Raw genomic sequence first — 23421 nt, 5'->3', positions numbered from 1 at the left:
CCAGCACAGTAGGTGGCGGTAATGCACCTTAATGCTAGCTGCCACTCGCTTTTAAACAAGAAGAAGAAGAAGAGGACCGCTGAAGCTGTAACAAGTCACCGGTTGATCTGCGACAGTTTCTCATTAAACCACCGGAACCGGATTTTCCCTGTTGGACGAACCGAGACGTTTCAGCGACACGCGGTGAGTTTAACGTTGTAAGAACCGGCGCCGGTAGATACGGTCGAGCTGCGGCAGGCGAACTAGCTAGCAGGCTAGCAGGCTAACAGGCTAACTACTGTTGATCTCAGGGAAGTTTGAGGTTTTAATAAGACTCCTCACATGTAACCAGGATCATCAACCTCACTAACCCGGGTTAATTATGACCTGGGTTAATTATATGACATGTTATACATGAACATTGTGTATAGACGCAGCAGATCTTCACGGAGTCGTGTTGGAGACATGCTCAGAACAAAAAGGAGATATAAGGGTGAATTATTAAAGTAAAGAAAACAAGGTCTGTTCACAACTCTGCTGTGATCATCACGTCAGCTTTGAAAAACGTTATTTAAAACGGGTTTGGATTATTTCACACAGTCGTACATTCACGTCCATATCACAAACTTTTCTTATTTTGTGCTGGATTGAAAGAAAGTGGAACTTCTCTGACAGTTCTCCTCAGCCCTCTGTGATTGGTCAGCTGCTGTCTGAGGATAATCTCTGCTGAGGTCAGTAACACTTTCTTTTTCTTTCTCTTCTCAGATTAAATGTTTTCCCTGAAGACTTTTCTTCTGTGTGAATCTGCATCTGTGCAGCGACTGTTTTCTACCAACACCTTACCTGTTTTCACTCTTTTTACCAAGGTAACATGTTATATCATCGATTATATATCACTGATGTAGCTACTGTATCGATTATATATCACTGATGTAGGTCCTGTATCGATTATATATCACTGATGTAGCTACTGTATCGATTATATATCACTGATGTAGCTACTGTATCGATTATATATCACTGATGTAGGTCCTGTATCGATTATATATCACTGATGTAGCTACTGTATCGATTATATATATCATGTAGGTCCTGTATCGATTATATATCATTGATGTAGCTACTGTATCGATTATATATCACTGATGTAGGTCCTGTATCGATTATATATCACTGATGTAGCTACTGTATCGATTATATATCACTGATGTAGGTCCTGTATCGATTATATATCACTGATGTAGCTACTGTATCGATTATATATCACTGATGTAGCTACTGTATCGATTATATATCACTGATGTAGCTACTGTATCGATTATATATCACTGATGTAGGTCCTGTATCGATTATATATCATTGATGTAGGTCCTGTATCGATTATATATCACTGATGTAGCTACTGTATCGATTATATATCACTGATGTAGCTACTGTATCGATTATATATCACTGATGTAGGTCCTGTATATAATCAATTTTATATCACATAGTGTATCATATATTGATATCAATGTATCAACAGTTGTCTATGTCTTTAGGATCCATGTTCTCTCTGTGATGAAGCGAAAGAAGAGCTGGAACCTTTCAAACACAGAGTGAGTCAAACAAGTCCAACAACATGTCTGACTAACAGGTTGTACCACAACATGTTTGTCCTACACTTCAGAAATGTCCATAAGAAACATGTCTGTGACTGAAACATTGATAAATCTGGGACATATTGTTCAGTTTGTCGATTGTTGTTCTCGTCAGTGTTACTGTTGTTGATGGTCTTTGTTGTCATGACGACTATGATGGGATGAAACAGTCTGCTGCTTACAGACTCTGATCCTCGTAAAGTTGTAACAACAGTTGGACGATGTAACAACATCAGAGTTTGTGTTTATGTCCTGCTGACATGGCCATGAGGAGTTTCTTCATGTTTAACATGCTACATGTGATGTCTCTGTCTGTCCCGCAGTTTATCCTGCAGCAGGTGGACATCAGTCTTCCAGAGAACAGGGTGTGGTTGGACAGGTACAGGTGGGACATACCAGTCTTCCACCTGAACGGACAGTTTGTGATGAAACATCGAGTGGACGTTCCTCTGCTGGACAGACTGCTGCGGGATGCTGAGACACAACAGACATGATCTTATAATTATTGTTCAGAATGTAAATATAACAAAACAAACAATTAATGAATCAACGTCTTTGTTCAAGAAATGTTGTCAATGTCCTCAATGTGATGTCGGCTGCAGAAAATAAAACTATAGTTTAAAAAACGTTGTCTTCTTTGTTCGGTTTATTGGCAGGTGGCCAACAACGTAAAGGTTCAATACCGCCATCTAGTGTATCTACTTCTTCTTCTTCTTTAGGGTCAGGGTTAAACCTAACCTTTAATGAAGATGATCAGCAACTGTATATAAAGACGACAGGTGATAATCGTGTTTCAAACATCTGTTTGTGTTAACTGTTTGTTAATGTACTCATATGATGTCACACAGAAACAATAATAGAACATCAGTCTTTGTGTTTTAATATTAACCCTGAAAACGACACCTGAGTCACCTGAGTCACCAAGCTCATCAAAGATTTACCTGCTAAAGGTTCAAAGTCTCTAACTGTTGAACCAATCATATACTTCGTCCACCGATCTAACCTGCAAGCGCAGTGAGGTATGGAAGGTAGGGAGGTAGTCATGGAGATGGTCGGGTGTGTTTTCACTCTGGTGGAGGTGCGTTGATGGCGTCCGGCAGCAGAACGGTAGAGGTAAAGTTTGCTCTGCAGAGAGCAAAGAAGAAGATCAACAATCTGCAGCAGGAGCTGAACAAGTAAGAAATACGAGCGGAACCAGGACAATTAAACATTACAACGTTTCTGACGTCATGTTTTTAAATAAAGTGATGAAACGTTTGTGAGGCGAAGCGAAATATCAAGAATCTGAAGCGGGTAGAGTTTCTTAGAGATTTTATGGTGATGTTTGTAATCTGTGAACAGATTAATGAAGCTGTAAACTAATTTAACTAACCCTGACTGAACTAATTTAAGAATGATGATGATGATGATGAAGAATAATTCTCCAGTTGTTCTTTGTCTTTTAATTAACAGATCTGTTGGGTCTCATGTGTCTTTGTGTTTCCAGAGAAACTCAATCAGAAGAGACATGGACGCCCAGCAAGGAGCTCAGGGACTCTCTGGTGGACATGTACAAAGGTAAAAGCTACAAATACTTCACATGGTTACAAAAGGATTCAGACATTTTAGGACTGAGACAAATAAAGAGCAGAGAATGAAATGATACAAAATAAAATACTAATCTTATAACCTAATTCATTGCATTTATATAGCCTTTTTCAAAGTTCTCAAAGAAACTTTACATAGTGAGGGATAAAATAAGGAAACAATCAATATACTCTTTGAGAAAAAAAAAAGAGGTATACTATGGAAAAAAAAAACTGACCTTTTTGAACGATAGCAGTGGTAATGCCACCTGTGGGGGGGTAATGAGTTCACAGAGAGGGGGTGGCGACTGAAAACGGCCTGTCACCCCAGGTTCGGCGCATGGTTCTAGGGACCTGAAGGAGGTTGGCATCAGCCGATCTGAGGAGGAGTCAGAGAGGTAGGGTGGAGCCAGGGTTGTTGAGGGTCTTGTAGGTAGAGAAATGTATCCTGTATTTTACCAGGAGCCAGTGGGGGTCATGGAGGACTGGGGTAATCAGTTGATCTGGACAATAAAATATTAAAAAAGACAATGAATGTCGTCACCCCTGCCTCTCGTTCAGTTTGGGATTGGCTCCAGCTTCCTGTGACCCTCAAAGGATAAGATGTGTCTGTGATGGATGGATGTAGGTGATAAAATGGTGTTCTTGCATTTAAAGGATATGTTCTAGGAAGTGATTCAAAGTCGTCAATGATTCTGCAGCTTCAGATCCTCGTCCAAACTACAGAGACCTGGGCCCTGGTCAAAAAGTCAAATCCCTTTCCCAACCAATATTCCTTGACCCTGATTTAAAACATCTTGAGGTGGATTAAAGATGTGAAGGAGAAGCTTTGAGAGGAAAACATGACTAACTTAATTTAACTATAACAGAAGGGCTAGGGTTAGGGCTAAATAAAGTTTCCTGTTTAAAACAAAATGACCAGAGAAGAGATGTTACCAGTTTCTACAGAGGACACATTACACTCAGAGAAAATAAAAAACAAACAAATTGAGTTGAAATCATATAACAACATGAGAACTATAAGAAGAGGAATTATTTTTTGTGCTTTCCACAATCAAGGACTTAAATTACTTTTATATTTGTATTTAGTTCTGACTAGTTCAGTCCCCATTGTAAACTTGTCTGTTTGCAATGTGTCAGCAACAAAACAAATGTTGTGCTTTTACTTTGAAGAGTAATTGCCAAACGGCAAGTGATTCTATGAATGACAGAGATCAGCTCCTGTGTCTCAGTCTGAAGAAATATAAAATAATCTCACTATAAAAATGATCTTTGTTGATTTTGACCTGAGGTTTGACCCAGTTGTCCACAACAGCTGTAGTTTATATGAGGACCTAAAAGAAGACATGTTCAACTTTGTCCACAGACTCAAGACACACAACTTTATTTAGTTGTGATGACGATAATTATATTTGTATTTAATTGTGATGAGGATGATACTTGCTGATCTTTGTTTTTATATTTGCGTGGGTGTGTCCAGGTGAAACCAGGAGGTTACATCACTTTAAATGTTGCTGCCACAATGAATTGTGGGACATTTAGTCCTTTTCTCTCATAAAGGATGGTTCCGTGTTCACTCTGCTAAAGGAGATAAGGAAGCACCGAAGTTCCTTTCCTCATCATTTAGGGAATTCAAACAGCTCTTATTATATATTTTTAGATATGAAATACGTCATCTCACTCCGTTTGAAGCTTCCTGAGATAAAAGTGCAGCCCCGTCCCCTTCGGTCCTGCCTCAGGATCACAGAGGAGCAGTAACTCAAACCATCAGGTGCTTTACAGCCTATTATTATAGAATATTATTAATCACGTATATTTTCATATTAATGTTAAAATGTTGAATTTTGAATATTATTTTGATAGAATATCACTGATATTATTTGCATAATGACCTGTCGGAGTCTTAAATGATAAATACATGAGGGTTATGAGGGCACTTTGTAGTTTGGCTTTTTGAAGCTAATGCACTGATTGATTCTTGTTGTTCTGGGTTTGTTCCCTCATGGTTGATGCACTTATTTTAAGCCGCTTTGGATAAAAACATCAGCTAAATGAAATGTTATGTAATGTTAGGGTTACTCAGAAACACCATGTGATTATGTTTCATCAGTGAGGTGTAACAGGTCAGTTTGTCCAACAGGGGGAGCTGTGGTCCCTCATACAGATGAACGCATCAACAGCAGCGTGAAGAGAAGTTACTTATGATCCACATGGTTTCCATGCCAACGTACTGACTGTGTCCAAATGTTCAGTTAAAGTCAAATTAAATATTGTATTTCTATTTTTAACACATCACATAAATCATATTGCAGCAGCTTCTACTACGATTAGTCAATTTTTCTTAGGAGCCTTCTTAACTGAGTGAAATAACCTGAAGTATTTCAGCGACCTCCATAATAACAGCTGTTCAAATTCTCTCAACGATGAGGAAATGCTTCCTGACTTATCTCCTTTGGCAGAAGAAACATCAGACCATCGTCTGATTTCTTCTCTGTCACATCTGTCCAGTCAACAACAAACATAATGAACTTATAGTTCACAACATCATCATCACAACTAAATACAAATATAAAAGTCATGGACACAATCGATTTTTTCACCACTCATAGTTATATGGTTTCTTCCACGTATATCCCTCACATTATCATATTATTAACATTTATTAACATATCAGCGCACATCCTACAGCACAGAGTACCGCACATTTTATGTGGATCTTCTGTTATAAATAAAGTTGTTATTATAAAAACACAGAGTGTAAGTGGAGTCGGATTTTCTCTGCACTGTGGATCTCCTTTCCCAACTCTTTTCCTATTAACTTTCCTAACTCCTCTACATCTTACCTTGACCTTGTGACATATTCCATCGGGGTCAAGGAATAGTGGTTAGGAAAGGAGATTATTCACTGTGCTAAACTAAGGCTAATACATTGTTGCACTTTTTACAAACAGCAGAGTCCCTGTTTGTGTCTGTGATTCAGTTCAGCCAGTGAAGCGTCAAATGAAAACCACTTACAGCTGAACAGACCACAGGCGTGAACAGTTCCTTTAGTTTAACAGGGCTGAACGAAGCTTGCAAATCTGTGACTGGGTCAATGTCTCATAATAATCTGAGGTGGTATTGAAAGGGGAGGTGTGAACCGTGCTTCAGGCTGATTTAACTTTAACTCTTTCAGGTCATATTAACTTAAATTAGATTTTGATCCAGTATCAATGATATTGTTATTGATATCATTGTGATTGGTTGTTTAAGTATTGATCGTACTGATCTTTGTAATGATACTTATTGTTCCTGTTCAGTAACTGAGACAAGAAGAGGAAACTGAATTTATTCCCTGGCCTCAGTGATAATCCCTCGTCTGTCGCTGTCCCTCGCCCAGATCACATTCACCATATGACGGAGGAAACAGTTTTCAGTTTGTCGGAGCAGAGCCAGATTCCGCCCTCTCTTCTTCTGTGGTGTTTTCCTCCTCCACAAGATGTTAGGACAGTGTTACTGCACAGAAACAACATACGTGTGTAAATGTACACAGTGACAAGTTTTCTATTTTAATCAAATCTTCAAACCCTGTTTCCTCCAATCAATAAACACACACACACACACACACACACACACTGGTCAGCAGATTAAAATAAGACATAAAGACAGAAGGAGATAAAGGCAGAGCGAGGATGTGAGTGAATACGGAGAGAGAGGAGGCATTCGTGTGAACTGTGTTTAATCTGCAGAGTGGGTGGTCCACACACACACACACACACACACACAGTATTGTTATATGAGGGTGGGCTGCAGGGTTGTTTGAACAGACTGAAGTAGCTGCTATTCATGTCTCTGTGTAGGAATCTGTGTGAGTGAGTGTGTTGTGTATTTGTATATATGTATAACAAAGATATAAAACGTATAAACATATTTATTAGTATAAAGTAATTTCATTAAATACATATAAACTGTAAAGTTTTATAAATATATATATGTTTAAATGTTTGTAACTACATAAGCAAGTGTAGTGACCAGAGTCAAACCAGCAATTTGGGTTTGTTATGTGCATTTGTGAAGTTCACTTTGTGTTTGATTCGCTCGAGAGTCTATGAGACACGTAATTTAACACATTGACGCACACAGCCAGAACATCAGGGTGAAAGTGACTGGAACGATCTGGAATCATCATCAGACATCATTGGTTAATAACTAAATACATGTGATTGTCATTTTACGACAGAGACGAACACACTCACACTCACACTCTCTCTCTCTCTCTCTCTCTCTCCTGCAGACTGTAGAGAATTTCTTCTTGCAGATGTTTCTTCCAGGAACATAAATTGTACAGGTTTTTATAAAGATCAGTTCTATATGTGAGTGATTAGAAAAGAGCAGCCTCGATGTAGTGGTGCTGCCAGGGGGGGTCACCCGGATACTGTAAAGGCAAAATCTGAGTGTTTCACCACCCCCGCTTCTAGAGAAAGTCCTAGAGGAAACACTGTGATGATTTGCTTGAAACTGTCCAGCATCAATCATAGTCAGCAAGTCTCCAAGATGCAGGCGCAGCATTTGTTGTGTTTTATAAAAACATGGAGGAAGGAGCAGCAGGTGAAGCTGTAACATAATTCTTAGTATCTCTGGTCATAGCTAACAAATGCTAACATCCACTGGTGCCACATCGTGTGTTTAACAAATGCTCAAATTTGTCCCGACTTAATGTAACAAGTTGTCGACCTTCGATAAATAATGTAAATACTATCATCGTTTTTTTATCGGTAATATATATTATGTCGAAATAATGGTGAAATTACTATAGTTTGGGGGTTCGTAGTTATTTTTAAACATTTAACAATACCACGATAATACTTAACCCAAATTAGAGATCATGATGGCGGATCGTGGATCCTAGTGGTGGTGGCAGCTGATTGTGGTGAACGTTAGGCTGCATCATCCAGCGCGACCGGCTTGGTGGTGGATCAGTGATGGTCTGAGGAGGCAGATCCTTGGAGGGTCACACAGACCTCCATGTCATAGCCAGGTTCCCTGACTGCTGACCGGAGTCAAACTGGAGTCAAAACAGAGTTTAAGAAGAGTCAAACCAGAGTCTAACTGAGTCAAACCAGTCTCAAACTAGAATCAAGCTAGCCTCAAACCAGAGTCAGACCAGAGTCTAACTGAGTCAAACCAGAGACGAATCAGACTGAAGCGATTGAGTGAAATAAACAGTTTCATTGAGATTAAACTGTATGTTAATGAAGTTTGTTTGATAAAAGCTCAGATTGACTCTTTTTGTGTAGATGTTTGTTGTACATCAGTATTTACTGTACGTTCCTGTGTATTAATATCTCTCACACATACACATGTGTGTCTGTGTTGTTGTGTGAGTGTGTCGGCGAGTGTGTGTCCTGTAAAAGTTGTCTCTCCCTGGCTTAATGTCGGTATCTAAATTCATGTGCGGCTTGGCGGCGGCGTGGTGTCGGCGGCCGGATCACAGGCGGATTGTGTTGGATTTGAGCTGAAGCCTCTTTAATCATCGTAACACCGTCATTAATATTCATGCAGTCAGCTGGAAACCCCCCCCCACACTCACTGCACCAAAGTTTCTGCACAAAATGTATTAAATACAGCTTAAAAAATTAATGGACTTTAGTTTAAAGTACATGAAGAACAAGGGGGGGGGAGGGACACTCTTCCCCCGCCTCCCCCTCCCATAGTTGGACCTCTGATTGGCCTTTGAATTTTCTCTTTTTTCTGCAGATTTTTCATCTTTGTCAAGACTTCAAAGAGAGTGCGAGGCATGAACGGTCATTTAGAAGGATTTAAACACATTATCACATCTGTAATTGTACATGAATAATAAGAAGAGCTGCCGCGCACAATTAGCTCTGAGTCCACAAGAAGATCTGAGATAGGGGAGGAAGGGGGAGGACGGGGGAGGACGGGGGAGGCAGAGGACGACAGGAAATGGGAAAAGTTTCAAAGTGAAAAGGCTCAAATAGGAAATTATTCAATTACTGTACAACAGCAGAACTAGGACCAGAGCCTGGACCTGGATAATACAGCAGTAGCTGTTTCCTGCAGATCCTGGTTCACGTTCAGGACGGATTTTTATAACTTTAGAAATCAAAACCTGCTTTTATCATGGAACCATCAGCAGGTGAAACTGGTTCAGTCCTGTTCCAGGTGAGAGACAGACAGTTGAATGTTTATCTTTCAGTTAATCCCAGAGTGAACGTGGAGCTGAGACATCGTCTTCCTTCACCTGCCAGACGCCACCTCCACCTGTCTGACAGGTAGGAACGTCTCCTCTACCTGTGCATGTCACACCTGAATCAAACATGTTGATGTGACTCATGTTACATCACTTCCGGTTCTAACGTTCTCATGATGAACCTCCGTCCTTGTTCTCTCTCCATCTTTTCCTTAGTTTGTTTCTCATGTGTTTAACAGACACAACCAAGACAAGGACCTGAACCAGGACCAGGACCTGAACCAGGACCAGGACCAGTGTCCTCCGGGTGAGTCTGACCATCATCATATTTATCTGAAAAAGATAAAGTAGATAAAGTGTTGTCTTAGCAGCCTCACTGATTGATCAGTCCATCTCTCACTCTCTGTCACTCTTTGTCTCTCTCTCTCTCTCTCCCTCCCTCTCTGCCTCTCTCTCTCTCTGTCACTCTCTGTCTCTGTCCGTCTCTCTCTCTCTGTCTCTCTCTGTCTCTGTCCGTCTCTCTTTCCCTCTCTCTCTCCCTCTCCCTCTCCCTCTCCCTCTGTCTGTCTCTGTCTCTGTCCGTCTCTCTCTCTCTCTGTCTCTGTCCGTCTCTCTCCCTGTCTCTGTCTCTCTCTCTCTCTCTCCCTCTCTGTCTCTCTCTCTCTGTCTCTCTCCGTCTCTCTCTCTCTCTCTCTCTCTCTCTCTCTCTCTCTCTCTCTCCGTCTCTCTCTCCTCTCTCTCTCTCTCTCTCTGTCTCTCTCTCTCTCTCTCTCTCTCTCTCTCGCTGTCTCTGTCTGTCTCTCTCTCCCTCTGTCTCTGTCTCTGTCCGTCTCTCTTTCCCTCTCTCTCTCTCTCTCTCTCCCTCTCCCTCTGTCTGTCTCCCTCCCTCTCTCTCTCTCTCTCTCTCTCTCTCTCTCTCCCTCTCTCCCTCTCTCTCTCTCTCTCTCTCTCTCTCTCTCCCTCCCTCCCTCCCTCTGTCTCTGTCTCTGCCCGGCCTTCAGGAGGTTCAGGGGAGATGGAGAGGGACATGTCCCCCAGCAGAGGCCCTTCACCTCGTGTAGAGAGCTGCAGAGATGCCCACGATGGAGTGCAGAGAGGTCCTGGAAGTCCTGTTCTGAGAAGACACGTGGAGACTGACGACAGGTGAGACACGAACCTTTAGAGACACATTGAGGTGGAACCCGAGGTACTGCATTACAAAAATACAGCAATGAAACAATACATGGTTATACCAATTAAAATAAGTTAAAAATAAATTAAAAGTATGATGTTAAAAAATAAAAGTGTAATATACTAAATAATAAAATAAAATGAAAATAATGCCAGTAGTTAAAAGCAGCAATAGTATTGTGAATGAATTCTCGTACTGTCTCAATGGTATTAATGAAGTCTAACCCTAACCCTGTGTAATACAGTAAGAAAAAGCTGATTCCTCGCTTGAATTTTGGCAACATATGGTTGTGACAACCAACATAAAAATATATATATGCTTATCCCTCATCAATGTGTCCCATAACTATCTCCAGAAGAGCGATGAACTGCATCTAGAGGTTTGAGGGTGGAGCTTGATGCCCGTCCATAAACAACTTCACCATAGTCCAGAAAAAAGAGGAAATCTGAAAAAAATAATTCTTCTTCTTGTGAAGGAAGGAAAACAAGATTTGTTCCTAAAAAGAAATCCCCGTTTCATTCTCAGCTTTGACAACAGCATATCAAATTGGACTTTGAAGGTCAGATTCTCGTCAATGCAGATGCCAAGATATTTATACTATTGTACTCAGTGTTATTGACATTCACAGATATTGTAGTCAATGTTTTTTGCAATTGAAAACAGCATCCATTTTGTTTAGGACAAGCTTCAGGTTATGAAAGTGCTTCTGAAGGAGGTTAAATGATTGCAATTGTCTATTATTACCATTAGTCTCTCAGTGTTGCTCAGAGAGAAATGGCCTCACTTTGGAAATGTTCCTCAAATGATAAAAAGCTGTTTTGTTATGAGCCTTGAAATTAAAATCAGAATTAGAAATTACTCGCCTCTTGTCTTGGGCCCTAATGGGTTTAGTTTGGAACCTTTGAATCAATGATCAGTTTTATTCTGTTTTAGATGTAAAACATTCTGTGACACGGATACAGAGTCGAGTGTACTACTACTGTAATACTTCTACTGTACTACTTCTACTGTACTACTTCTACTGTACAACTACTACTGTACTACTTCTACTGTACAACTTCTACTGTACTACCACTGTTCTCTGTCGTTAACGTCAGGGATGTAAACATCTTTTTCATCTGGACATTATACTGATAAACAGTCTCCTGATGCGTCTCAGCTGTAGATAATTACACATTCAATGATAATGTTGTTATAGATTTTCCATCATCTTCTCTTCGTCACATTCATTAAACTTTATTACTTTTATTAAACCGCCTCTCATTGTGTAATTTATGTTTCTGGTTCTTTTGTCTCGTTGGGGTTTTTCTGGGCGTCATTAAATTTAGATTTGATTTGATTAGTGAAGTGTCAGAGCAAGACTGAAATAGAACAAGAGTAAAAGCAATGGAGGCGTGAAGAGAGCTAGGATGATTAGAATCAGTGACAGTGTCAGCGTCGTATTTACCTGCTTTATTAACAAGACGCCGTCTGACCTTTAAGGTGATATGAGAGAATTATTAAAGCTGCTGCGTTCATATCTGATCATGTGACACCTCAGCTCAGGTTAAAAAACCTGAACTCACTACACTTAGGTCACACTCTAATGAAACATACTCTGTGATGATGTCACACTAGTCCTGACCAATCACAGCCTCAATGACCAACAGTACTGATGCAAATTCAGCATCTTTTCGTGACCCCACACTTGAAAATAAAAGTCCTCAGGCTTGATGCGTCACACCTGATGCTCTATGCTTCAATGCTTTGTCTGATTGGATTTAACCCCAACCCTTTGATTGTTTATTTCTTTCTACATATCCCCCTACTTCCTTGTTGACACTTCACACCTGACACTTGAGTTAGAATTTTTTTATTTGAAAATGTATAGTTTGTAATTTTAATATCCTGTTTCTACTCAGTTTTCATCATGATGTCGTGATCGGTCGAGTTCAGAGTTTTGATCGAGACAAAAACATCTCTTTTCTACTGAAGGAGCTGGACACTGTCAGACGGACCAATCACAGGGTAACACACACACACACACACACACACACACACACACACACACACACACACACACACACACACACACACACACACACACACACACACACACACACACACACACACACACACACACACACACACACAGGAGCTGAGAGGTGACCTGATCAGTTGATTATCAGAATAAAGATCAATTGTTTCATTAGTTTGAGTTTCAGTTGCAGGCGGAGCTGCTTCAAAAAGATAAGGAGCTGGAGAGAAGACGATTTGAGGAGGAGCTGAGAAAGGAGGAGAGGGAGAGACCTGCAGGTTCATATATAACCACTGATCGTCTTTATATATAACCACTGATCGTCTTTATATACAGTCGCCTCTCCTCCCCTCCCCCTCCCCTCCCCTCTCCTCCTCTTCTCCTCTCCTCCCTCTCCTCTCCTCCTCTCCTCTCCTCCCTCCTCTCTTCTGCTCCTCTCCTCTCCTTTCCTCCTCCCTCCTCCCCTCCTCTCCTGCCCTCCTCCCCCTCCCCCTCCCCTCTCCTCCTCTCCTCTCCTCTCCTCCTCTCTCCTCCTCTCTTCTCCTCCTCTCCTCTCCCTCCTCCTCCTCCTCCTCTCCTCTCCTCCTCTCTTCTCCTCCTCCTCTCCTCTCCTCCCTCTCCCTCCCTCCCCTCCCCTCCTCCTCTCCTCTCTCCTCCTCCTCTCTTCTCCTCCTCCTCTCCTCCTCCCCCTCCCTCTCTCCTCCCTCTCCTCCTCTCCTCCTCTCTTCTCCCCCTCCCTCTCCTCCTCCTCTCTCCTCCTCCTCTCTCCCCCTCCTCCCTCCTCTCCTGCCCTCCTCCCCCTCCCTCCCTCTCTCTCCTCTCCCTCCCTCCTCCCTCCCTCCCTCCTCCCTCCCTCCCTCCCCTCCTCCTCTCCTCTCCTCCTCTCTTCTCTTCCTCCTCTTCTCTCCCTCCTCTCTCCTCTCTCCCCTCCTGCCCTCCTCCCTCCCCCTCCCCCTCCTCCCCTCCTCTTCTCCTCCTCTCCTCCTCTCTCTCCTCTCCTCCCTCCTCTCTTCTGCTCCTCTCTTCTCCTCCTCTCCTCCCCTCCTGCCTCCTCCCCCTCCCTCCCTCCCTCCCTCTTCTCCTCCTCTCCTCTCCTCTCCTCTCTCCTCCCTCCTCTCCTCTCCTCCTCTCTTCTCCCTCCTCTTCCTCTTCTCTCCTCTTCCTCTTCTCCTCTTTCTCCTCTTTCTCTTCTGCTCCTCTCCTCCCTCTCTTTCTCTCCCCCTCTCCTCTCTCTCCTCCTCTTCTCCTCCCTCTCTCCTGCTCTCCTCCCTCCTCTCCTCTCTCTCCTCTCCTGCCTCCTCCTCTCTCCTCCTCCCTCCTCTCCTCTTCTCCTCTCTCCTCTCCTCCCTCCTCCTCTCTTCTGCTCCTCTCTTCTCCTCTCTCTCCTCCTCTCTTCTCCTCCTCCTCTCCTCCCTCCTGCCTCCTCCTCCCCCTCCTCCCTCCCCTCCCTCTCCTCTCCTCTCCTCCCCTCCTCTCTTCTGCTCCTCTCTTCTCCTCTCTTCTCCTCCTCTCTTCTCCTCCTCTTCTCCTCCTCCTCTCCTCCTCTCCTCCCCTCCTGCCCTCCTCCCCCTCCCTCTCCCCTCCCCTCTCCTCTCCTCCTCTTCTCCTCCTCTTCTCCTCAGTTGTCTTGGAAGAGGTGTGGTCGGCTCAGAAGGACAGAGATCAGGCTCTGATGTCACGACTCCTGTTGGCCAATGAGGAGAGAGACGAGGCTTTGCTTCATGCAAGTCGACTTCTACAGGCGGCTGAGTACGACACACACACGTTTGTACTTCTATCTTAGTGAGGACACTCATTGGCATAATGCATTCCCCTACCCCATCACAACTAAATGTCTAACCCTAAACTGAATTCTAATTCTAATTCTAATTCTTAAAACTAAGTCTTAATCCCTAAACAGTCCATTAAAGGGGGGGTCACAAAGTGAGAACTGTCCTCATTACCTTCATCTTCACCTTCTTCCTCACCTTCACCTTCTTCTTCACCTTCACCTTCATCTTCACCTTCTTCTTCACCTTCACCCTCATCATCTTCTTTACCTTCAACTTCAACCTCATCTTGACTTTCATCTTCACCTTCTTCTTTACCTTCATCCTCACCTTCATCTTCACTTTCATCTTCACCTTCTTCTTCACCTTCACCCTCATCATCTTCTTTACCTTCAACTTCAACCTCATCTTCATTCTCACCTTCGTCTTCTTCATCTTCACTTTCATCTTCATCCTCATCTTCTTCACTTTCATCTTCATCTTCATCATCTTCACCTTCTTCTTCACCTTCACCTTCATCTTCACTTTCATCTTCATCTTCATCTTCACCTTCACCTTCACCTTGATCTTCACTTTCATCTTCATCTTCACCTTTGTCTTCTTCACCTTGATCGTCATCCTCACCTTCCTTTTCTTTGTCTTAATCCTCACCTTCATCCTCACCTTCGTCTTCTTTACCTTCTTCTTAGTGGAACTGGTTGTGTCCACGGTGTGATGGGTCTGTTTCCTGACTCTGGAGATGTACAGGTCCTGGATGGGGGGCAGGCTGGAACCAATGATTTTTTTCTGCAGACCTGACTGTGCGTCGTAGTCTGTCCCTGTCCTGTTTGGTGGCCGATCCAAACCAGACAGTGATGCATGCGCAGAGAACAGACTGGATGATGGCGGTGTAGAACTGGATCAGCAGCTTCTGAGGCAGGTTGAACTTCCTGAGCTGGCACAGGAAGTCCATCCTCTGCTGGGCCTTTTTGGTGTTGTCGTCGATGTTGGAGGACCACTTTAGGTCCTGGAATATTGTCGATCCCAGAAATCTGAAGGTCTCCACAGCAGACACAGTGCTGATAGAATGTGTTTATCAGGGACCTGTTAGTGCAGGTGTAACCACTGTCAGCTCCCTCCACACGGATCACTGTGTCCGGGGTTCCGCCGTTTGTTTTTAATGACTCTTTAGAGCACGAGCTCCAGAGGTTTGGAAAATGTGCGTGTGTGTCGTACAGGCAGCCAGCGGCCATTGGGTCACGCTGGGTCCTCCTCTGGTGCTACGTCTGCGGTGGGGTCTCAGGCTGGCGAGTGTGTTGCCTGTGGTGCGGCAGCTAGTGTCGCTAGTTCAGAGGCAGATAATAACAAGCAGAATCAGCAGCAGAGACAATGAGCTCCTCTCAGCCTGCAGGCACTGAAGCTCACACACAGTCAGTCACTGAGGAAGAACAGGGTGTGCTCAGTAGTCAGGTGTCATTCGATGGAGAGGACAGAGTTTGAGTCAGCTACAGCATCTATTGGAGAAATTTCCAACAAGAGCTCAGAACTGTATTCTTTAGAGGAGACTAATCAATTTCTAGATGAAACATTCAGAAAGTCTGTTAAAGTGAGTGACTACTTCAGTGACACTGACAAATGCATTAAATCCGTTGGAATACTGAAAAGAATGGTTGGCTTTGACCTGTTGGATGAAAAGAAAAGCTTCAGTCTCAAAAAACATATAACAACTCTGAGAAAAGCAATAAAAGGCAAAACTGTGAGAAATACCAGAAAGTAACGTGATCATAGATCATCACACAGGGTTTCCTTCCTTTTACTGTTTGTTTCCACCTGTCTATCTCTCTTTTCTGACCTCTCTATGCGGAGCCTCACAATAGGGTCACTAAATATTAATGGTGGGACACAAAAGAGCTCTAGTCTCTGAAGTCTCAACTCAAAAAAGGGCTGATGTGTTGTTTTTACAGGAAACACATAAAATCCCAACAGATGAGACAGACTGGAGCTTATGGTGGAAGGGTTGGTGTTTCCTTAGCCACGACATTAATTTCATTGCAGGGGTAGCCATCATATTAAAGGAAAATGCAAATGCAACCATCCCCAACAACTGAGGTTGTGAAGGGGCGATAGTTGATTGTCAGAGCAGAAGTAGACACATCTGTGCTCTGCTTCTTAAACATAAATGCCGCAAATCAAGGAAGTATTATACCTTCCATTCAAGTGCTAGGATAAAGGCAGAGGTTAAAAAACTTGAAGATAGCATTAAGAGCATATAAGAGGGGATACATAAAAACCCAGGTCAATTTCTGCAGGAGAAGAAAGTGGCTCTGAGCTCCTTCCTGCAGGACAGAGTGAAGAAGCGCTGGTGAGGTCTCGTTCCTTTAGCTGAAGGAAATGGATGGGCCAAGTTGTTGTTCTTCAATCTGGAGAGATCTGTGGCACAAATAAAGCAGATGGCTTGCCTTAAGCTTCCAGGAGGCAGAGTCACCACCTGTCCTGTAGAGATGAGGAGCCATACAATGGAATACTATGCAAACCTATTTGGGGCAGAGTAATGCAGTATCGAGTGCCGAGAGGAGCGCCTGGAATGACTTCCTCAGCTCAGCCTGGACGAGAAAGCTGCTTTAGATGCTGAGCTTACTCTGGAGGATCTCACAGTTTCCGTCAATCAGATGTCAATAGGATAGACTCCAGGTATTGATGGTCTCCCCGCTGACTTTTATAAACAGTTCTGGACTATCCTTGGGCCTGATCTGCATCAAGTCTTGCTGGAGGGTTTTGGAACAGGATCCCTTTCTGCCTCTCTTCAGAGAGCAGTGCTTTCCTTGCTGCCCAAGAAAAGAGAACTGGCCTTGCTCAAGAACTGGAGGCCGGTTGCCCTTCTTTGTACAGACTACAAAATACTCTCCAAAGCGTTTTCCAACAGGTTGAAGAACATCTTAGAAATAATTGTTCACTCCGCCCAAACCTATTGTGTGCCTGACAGGACAATCATGGATAATATATGTCATTGATAAATCCAAATGTTATAATATCAACTTTGGTATTGTTTGTATTGTTTTTGCTGTTTGTCAGGACGATATTCAGGTTCTCCAAAGAACACTTTCTCTTGATGGAAAGGCTTCTCCTGCACGGGTGAACAGGGGCAAAAGTGAGGCATCAGGCAGTACCCAGTCTGCCTGGAGGTCTTGAGTGGGGGAAGGTGTGGTTAGCAGTTTGAGGAGCTTTTTTAGGCACTGATTACTTTCAAACAAAAAACTGGGAGGGAGTGAAGGAGAAAGTGTGTGCTGGGTAGATGGAAATGGTTGCTACCCCAGCTGTCATATTGGGGAAGAGTTTTGATTTCCAATAATTTGGTCGCCTCGACTCTGTGGCACAGACTTACTGCTCTGACACCACCAAGAGGCCTGATGGAGAAAATTCGGAGAGCAATCATGGACTTTTTCTGGTCTGGAAAGCACTGGGTTCGGGTAGCAGTCTTCTACCTGCCTGTGGCTGAGGGAGGCCAGGGATTAATCAAGCCGGACGATCTGGACTGTTCCTCGTGCAGCCAGAGTTTTGGGATCTCACTGGGCTGATGCCATTTTACAGCTTGGTACTACAGGCATGGCAGATATTTAAAGCAGCACGTAATACCGGGTAATACCCAAACCTTGAAGTCCGGTAGTTTCTGCTCTCAAACTGAGACACTCTAACACACAGTCTATTAGTTCAGTGACCTCGGCTGGGAGCATTCCTTGATCTTGTAAAAAGGTGGTTTCAGGGATTTTGTGAAGAGTTTTCCTTTGTTTTGTTTGTTTTTGGCCCAATAATTTCGATTCGCCAAGTTGGCCGTTTGGCTGACAAGCAGGAACCATCTTAAAAACAGTGGCAGTGTGGCCTGTGCCTGTGCTGGTGATGGTGGGACTGCTGAAAGAAGCCTGAGAGTTGAGTGTGCTGACTGACACGATGGACAAGATACAGACCTTCAGTGACATATGGGCTGTTGGGGGCGTGTTATCTTCTCTGGGTGAAGATGGACAACTCATTAGTAATTTCTAATGAGACTTTTTTTTTTTTTATGTTTATCGTAGATTTTTCGTTTTGTTTTGTGTTTGAGTATTTTTTCTCTCTGGTAATGTCTCAATAACTTTGAAAACCAAACCTCTCCTTTTTCTCTCCTCTCTCGTCCTCCTCTCGTCCTCCTCTCCTCTTTGGTAAAGACTGTGAAATGAGCTCTCACTGACAAATAGACCAGAAAATCTAATTAGAGATGATACCTGCCCCCCTCCTCTCCTCCTCTCATCTTCTCCTCCCCCCAGGATGAGAGGGTAATTGATATTTGAGCCACAATGCTTTTTATGAGGGACAGAATATGGAAGAGCATGTTCCATCTGTCAGACTGTGTGTGTGTGTGTGTGTGTGTGTGTGTGTGTGTGTGTGTGTGTGTGTGTGTGTGTGTGTGTTTCTGTCTGTCTGTCTGTCTGTCTATGTGTGTGTGCGTGTGTTTTCCTAATAGAAGCAGCAGCCTATTATACCTGTGTGTTTGTTCCTTTTAGGTTGAAGTGTGTGTGTTTTAGTTGAAGTGTGTGTGTGTGTGTGTGTGTTTGTATGATGGTGATGATGGTGATAATGATGAAGATGATGAAGATGATAGTGATGAAGATGATAGTTATGGAGATGATGATGATGATGATGAAGATGATAGTGATGATGATGAAGCAGATGACTCTTAGATGCTTGACAAAGTACAACAGGTTTTTCCAAAAACATGTGAATAATCCAAAAAGGCAAGTTTCTTGTCATTAACCCTAATAATCTATAAACCCTCATTGTACCGTTCCTGTCTCGATGTGGAGAATCGTTTCTCACTGGTTTTTTTGGGTAATTCTGTTTTAAATCAGTTCAAAAGTCAAGTTATGATGAAGGCAGAAGTTTGTCTAGAAATGTGAAATATTCAGTCTGATAGGAAACTTTTGAGAAACAATAAATGAAGATTTATTCTTACTCGGATTTGATTCCAGTAATGGTGTGCAGCAGTGTTTCTGTTGAGTGAGGTGTGAGTGGGAGAGTTAATGACGGCTGTGGAGCGAGCCGAGCCGAGCCGAGCTGAGCCGAGCTGGATGGGCTGTAAGCAGGGTGTTAGAGGAGCTTTATTGGAGGCGGCCGGTCTTTCATTACCTGCTGTTCCCTGCAGAGTGGATTCGCCTCGGCCACCTTATTACAGTTTATTACAGCAAAACAGCAGCAGGCTAAATGAAAAGAGCTTCCCAGGAGGAGAGGCAGGAGATCAGCTAGTTACCAATACCACGTCCACCGTTATGACTGTGTGAGAAATAAACTCCAGAGCAGAGAGCAGTCTGTCCGCTCGGCCCTCACAGCTTCACAGTGATTTTAAAATGATAAAGTTTCAGGTGGTCTTCAGGGAGCATAGGACAAAATTACTGCACAGCTGCTGTAGCTACGCTGCTCAGGTCATCATCAAGCTGCTGCAGAGATCCAGGTTTCATTAGGTTAGCAGTGGGAACGCTGGGGGGGGGGCGGTTTAAAATACTCTAGGCCCCGATTCACCTTTTTTCACCCAGCATTCCACAAACCAATGAAGAAAATACAATTTTAAGGCTAGCCTCAAATCAAAAGAGTCTTAATTAAGTTTAAAGGTATAGATCTAAGTCCAAAGAATTAATTTTAATCTAGAATGTCGGTAGTTTTCAGTCAGGATGTCGGTAGTTTTCAGTCAGGATGTCGGTGGTTTTCAGTCAGGATGTCGGTTGTTTTCAGTCAGGATGTCGGTAGTTTTCATCCAGGCTGTCGGTAGTTTTCATCCAGGCTGTCGGTGGTTTTCAGTCAGTTTTCAGTCAGGATGTCGGTAGTTTTCAGTCAGGATGTCGGTGGTTTTCAGTCAGGATGTCGGTTGTTTTCAGTCAGGATGTCGGTAGTTTTCATCCAGGCTGTCGGTTGTTTTCAGTCAGGATGTCGGTTGTTTTCAGTCAGGATGTCGGTTGTTTTCAGTCAGGATGTCGGTAGTTTTCGGTCAGGGTGTCGGTAGTTTTCATCCAGGCTGTCGGTTGTTTTCATCCAAGCTGTCGGTTGTTTTCAGTCAGGATGTCGGTAGTTTTCAGTCAGGATGTCGGTGGTTTTCGTCCAGGCTGTCGGTGGTTTTCAGTCAGGATGTCGGTGGTTTTCAGTCAGGATGTCGGTTGTTTTCAGTCAGGATGTCGGTTGTTTTCAGTCAGGATGTCGGTAGTTTTCAGTCAGGCTGTCGGTTGTTTTCAGTCAGGATGTCGGTGGTTTTCAGCCAGGCTGTCGGTTGTTTTCATCCAAGCTGTCGGTTGTTTTCAGTCAGGATGTCGGTAGTTTTCAGTCAGGATGTCGGTGGTTTTCAGTCAGGATGTCGGTTGTTTTCAGTCAGGATGTCGGTTGTTTTCAGTCAGGATGTCGGTGGTTTTCAGTCAGGATGTCGGTGGTTTTCAGTCAGGATGTCGGTGGTTTTCAGTCAGGATGTCGGTAGTTTTCAGTCAGGATGTCGGTGGTTTTCAGTCAGGATGTCGGTGGTTTTCAGTCAGGATGTCGGTAGTTTTCAGTCAGGATGTCGGTGGTTTTCAGTCAGGATGTCGGTGGTTTTCAGTCAGGATGTCGGTGGTTTTCAGTCAGGATGTCGGTGGTTTTCAGTCAGGATGTCGGTAGTTTTCAGTCAGGATGTCGGTGGTTTTCAGTCAGGATGTCGGTGGTTTTCAGTCAGGATGTCGGTGGTTTTCAGTCAGGATGTCGGTAGTTTTCATAGGAAACACATTAACACAACAGCACAAATATTAAAACTCGTTGTGTGTTTTCAGGTTGGAGAAAATCAACCTGGACGACACTAACATGGTAAAAACACGCTGTTGCCTTCAGGTTCTATGTTTGAAGTGTGATGTGTCATCTAACGCGAACCCTCTGGACAGGATGTGGACGAGCTGCTTCAGTGTGTCTGTGATGCCGACTCCGCCCAGGAAGTCGAAGAGTTCGGTTCAGTGCTGGTTCAGCGTCTGCGCTTGGCTCAGCAACGTCGAAGTGACATCACTGCACAGGAGATGAAGGCTGTGATGGAGGAGAGAGACGGCTCTGTTGCCAAGGTGACTTACCTGTCTGACTGTTCACCTGTCTCTGTCTAGAGCTCTGATATATATATATATATTCTGTTATTCTGATATATATTATGATAATATTCATATTTTAATATTTTGTATGTAACTCCTGTGCAGAAGAAACGTGTTTTCAAATGTCCGAACCACAAACTAGTTGTGATGTCAGTAGACACACTAATGGACACTACAGTTGCCATGGTAGTTCAGTAACACAGATGTATAATTGCACGCTCAAAGGGGGGGACACGTCTGCACGACAAAAACGAGTCGTGAAGAAAACATAAAATCGTATAAATAAATGTGTGAACCATCTGAGCTATTCCATTACTGAAGATAGAAACAGGATCAGAGTGATGGATTCTGGAATCGCTCATGTAATGGTCTCCTCTTAGCTCAGTCTGATCTGATAGTATTATATAAGTATATATATAGTTTTACATTTTATTTGCCATAGGCAGTTAACACAGAGTCAACAGTACAATGAAAGGTGTTGGACAAGAAGAAACCGGTCAGCTCAGCAGTGCAATAGTTAAATTAAAATAAAAACAAGATAAAAAGAGCAACTAAAAAGAGTCAAATGCAGAACAATACAAAACTAAGACTATATACATTCAAATGTGCTTGGAGTGTGTATATTTAACATTTACAAATAAAGTGAAAACAGGCAGGAAACAGATGTGCAGAGGGTTGTTAGTCGTGAGTTGACTGCAAGTTTAGGAACATGTATTGTATATACGTGTGTGTGTGTGTGTGTGTGTGTGTGTGTGTGTGTGTGTGTGTGTGTGTGTGTGTGTGTGTGTGTGTGTGTGTGTGTGTGTGTGTGTGTGTGTGTGTGTGTGTGTGTGTGTGTGTGTGTGTGTGTGTGTTTCATATTTAGTATCATGTTGTCATGACAACATTATATTGCTGTCTGTCTGCAGGGAACTCCATCTTTAAGTTGTCTGTTTAACCCGGATTGTGACGCAAGGTGCCCCCCCCTCAGAATGAGCTTTTCTTGAATGTCTCTTCAGACAAACCTCTGGTCTGTTCTCTGACTTGAAGCGTCATGTTCTCTGGCTGTGATAAATTCGAGATTGGTGATAACTGATCATAGATATTGATTGATGAACTGTCCTGATCATGTTTAGGTTTAGTTTAATACGTTCTGTGATGTTTTCTTTAGTTATTCTGTCGTGTTTATCAATCAGACTTAGTTTATAGATCAGACATTTTCTCTCAGGTCTATGAAAAAAATGAATTTGATAAAAATCTGGATTAAGTGTCAATAAATAATCAATGAGTGAAGATTCAGAAACTGATTAAAAAGACTGAAGAAGAGAAGCCAGACTTTCTCCCTCCCATCTCTTCTCTGATTATTATCAAGTTTATTACAAAAACCTGCCGAGAGCTGGATTTATTACCCACAATTCATCTGGATTCATATACCACTCTGGGAGCATCAGGAAGGGGGGGAAAAATATGAGTGATGGAGAGATGACAGAAAGAGGGGGGGACTCCCAGCATGCTTTGAGGTTGGTGGTGGACTCAATACACTCCACCTCCTCCCGATTATGTCACAAATAAAGATCCAATCAGGAACCTTCATCTGTTCCCTCATTGTGACTGACAGGCTGCTGTCACCAAGGCAACAGATCTCCAGCAGCACGGTAACCAGAGCAACAGTCGTCTAGGAAGCAGAGTGCAAGGGATGTTGTGATTCTTTAAGTGCAGCAAGAAGAAGGGATGCAGTACTTGTAGGAGTGATGCAGTACTCGTAGGAGTGATGCAGTAACTGTAGGAGTGATGCAGTAACTGTAGGAGTGATGCAGCAACTGTAGGAGTGATGCAGTAACTGTAGGAGTGATGCAGTAACTGTAGGAGTGATGCAGTAACTGTAGGAGTGATGCAGCAACTGTAGGAGTGATGCAGTAACTGTAGGAGTGATGCAGTACTGTAGGAGTGATGCAGTAACTGTAGGAGTGATGCAGTAACTGTAGGAGTGATGCAGTAACTGTAGGAGTGATGCAGT

At 43.1% G+C, this 23421-nt stretch overlaps 1 protein-coding gene across 3 annotated transcripts in view; it reads left to right on the top strand.

Annotated features, from left to right (window-relative positions):
• Window positions 1-22: 22 nt before the first annotated feature.
• The window catches only part of mipol1 (mirror-image polydactyly 1), a 41372-nt gene continuing 17973 nt past the window's right edge, over window positions 23-23421 (top strand). The window contains exons 1-10 of one of the 3 annotated variants that reach the window (XM_035167911.2): window positions 23-183; window positions 3106-3176; window positions 9381-9456; window positions 9614-9681; window positions 10376-10517; window positions 12447-12552; window positions 12756-12840; window positions 14185-14311; window positions 21123-21156; window positions 21231-21401. In XM_035167911.2, the coding sequence (XP_035023802.1) occupies window positions 3167-3176; window positions 9381-9456; window positions 9614-9681; window positions 10376-10517; window positions 12447-12552; window positions 12756-12840; window positions 14185-14311; window positions 21123-21156; window positions 21231-21401 (819 nt within the window). In that variant the 5' untranslated portion in view covers window positions 23-183; window positions 3106-3166. Of the gene's footprint in view, window positions 184-3105; window positions 3177-9380; window positions 9457-9590; window positions 9682-10375; window positions 10518-12446; window positions 12553-12749; window positions 12841-14184; window positions 14312-21122; window positions 21157-21230; window positions 21402-23421 lie in introns of all 3 variants that reach the window. The other 2 variants (XM_035167910.2, XM_035167912.2) reach the window with 2 other exon arrangements.

The sequence above is a fragment of the Hippoglossus stenolepis genome, chromosome 10, assembly GCF_022539355.2.
Source record: "Hippoglossus stenolepis isolate QCI-W04-F060 chromosome 10, HSTE1.2, whole genome shotgun sequence".
NCBI classification, from domain to species: Eukaryota; Metazoa; Chordata; class Actinopteri; order Pleuronectiformes; family Pleuronectidae; genus Hippoglossus; species Hippoglossus stenolepis.
This window is presented reverse-complemented; position numbering and strand designations above follow the sequence as displayed.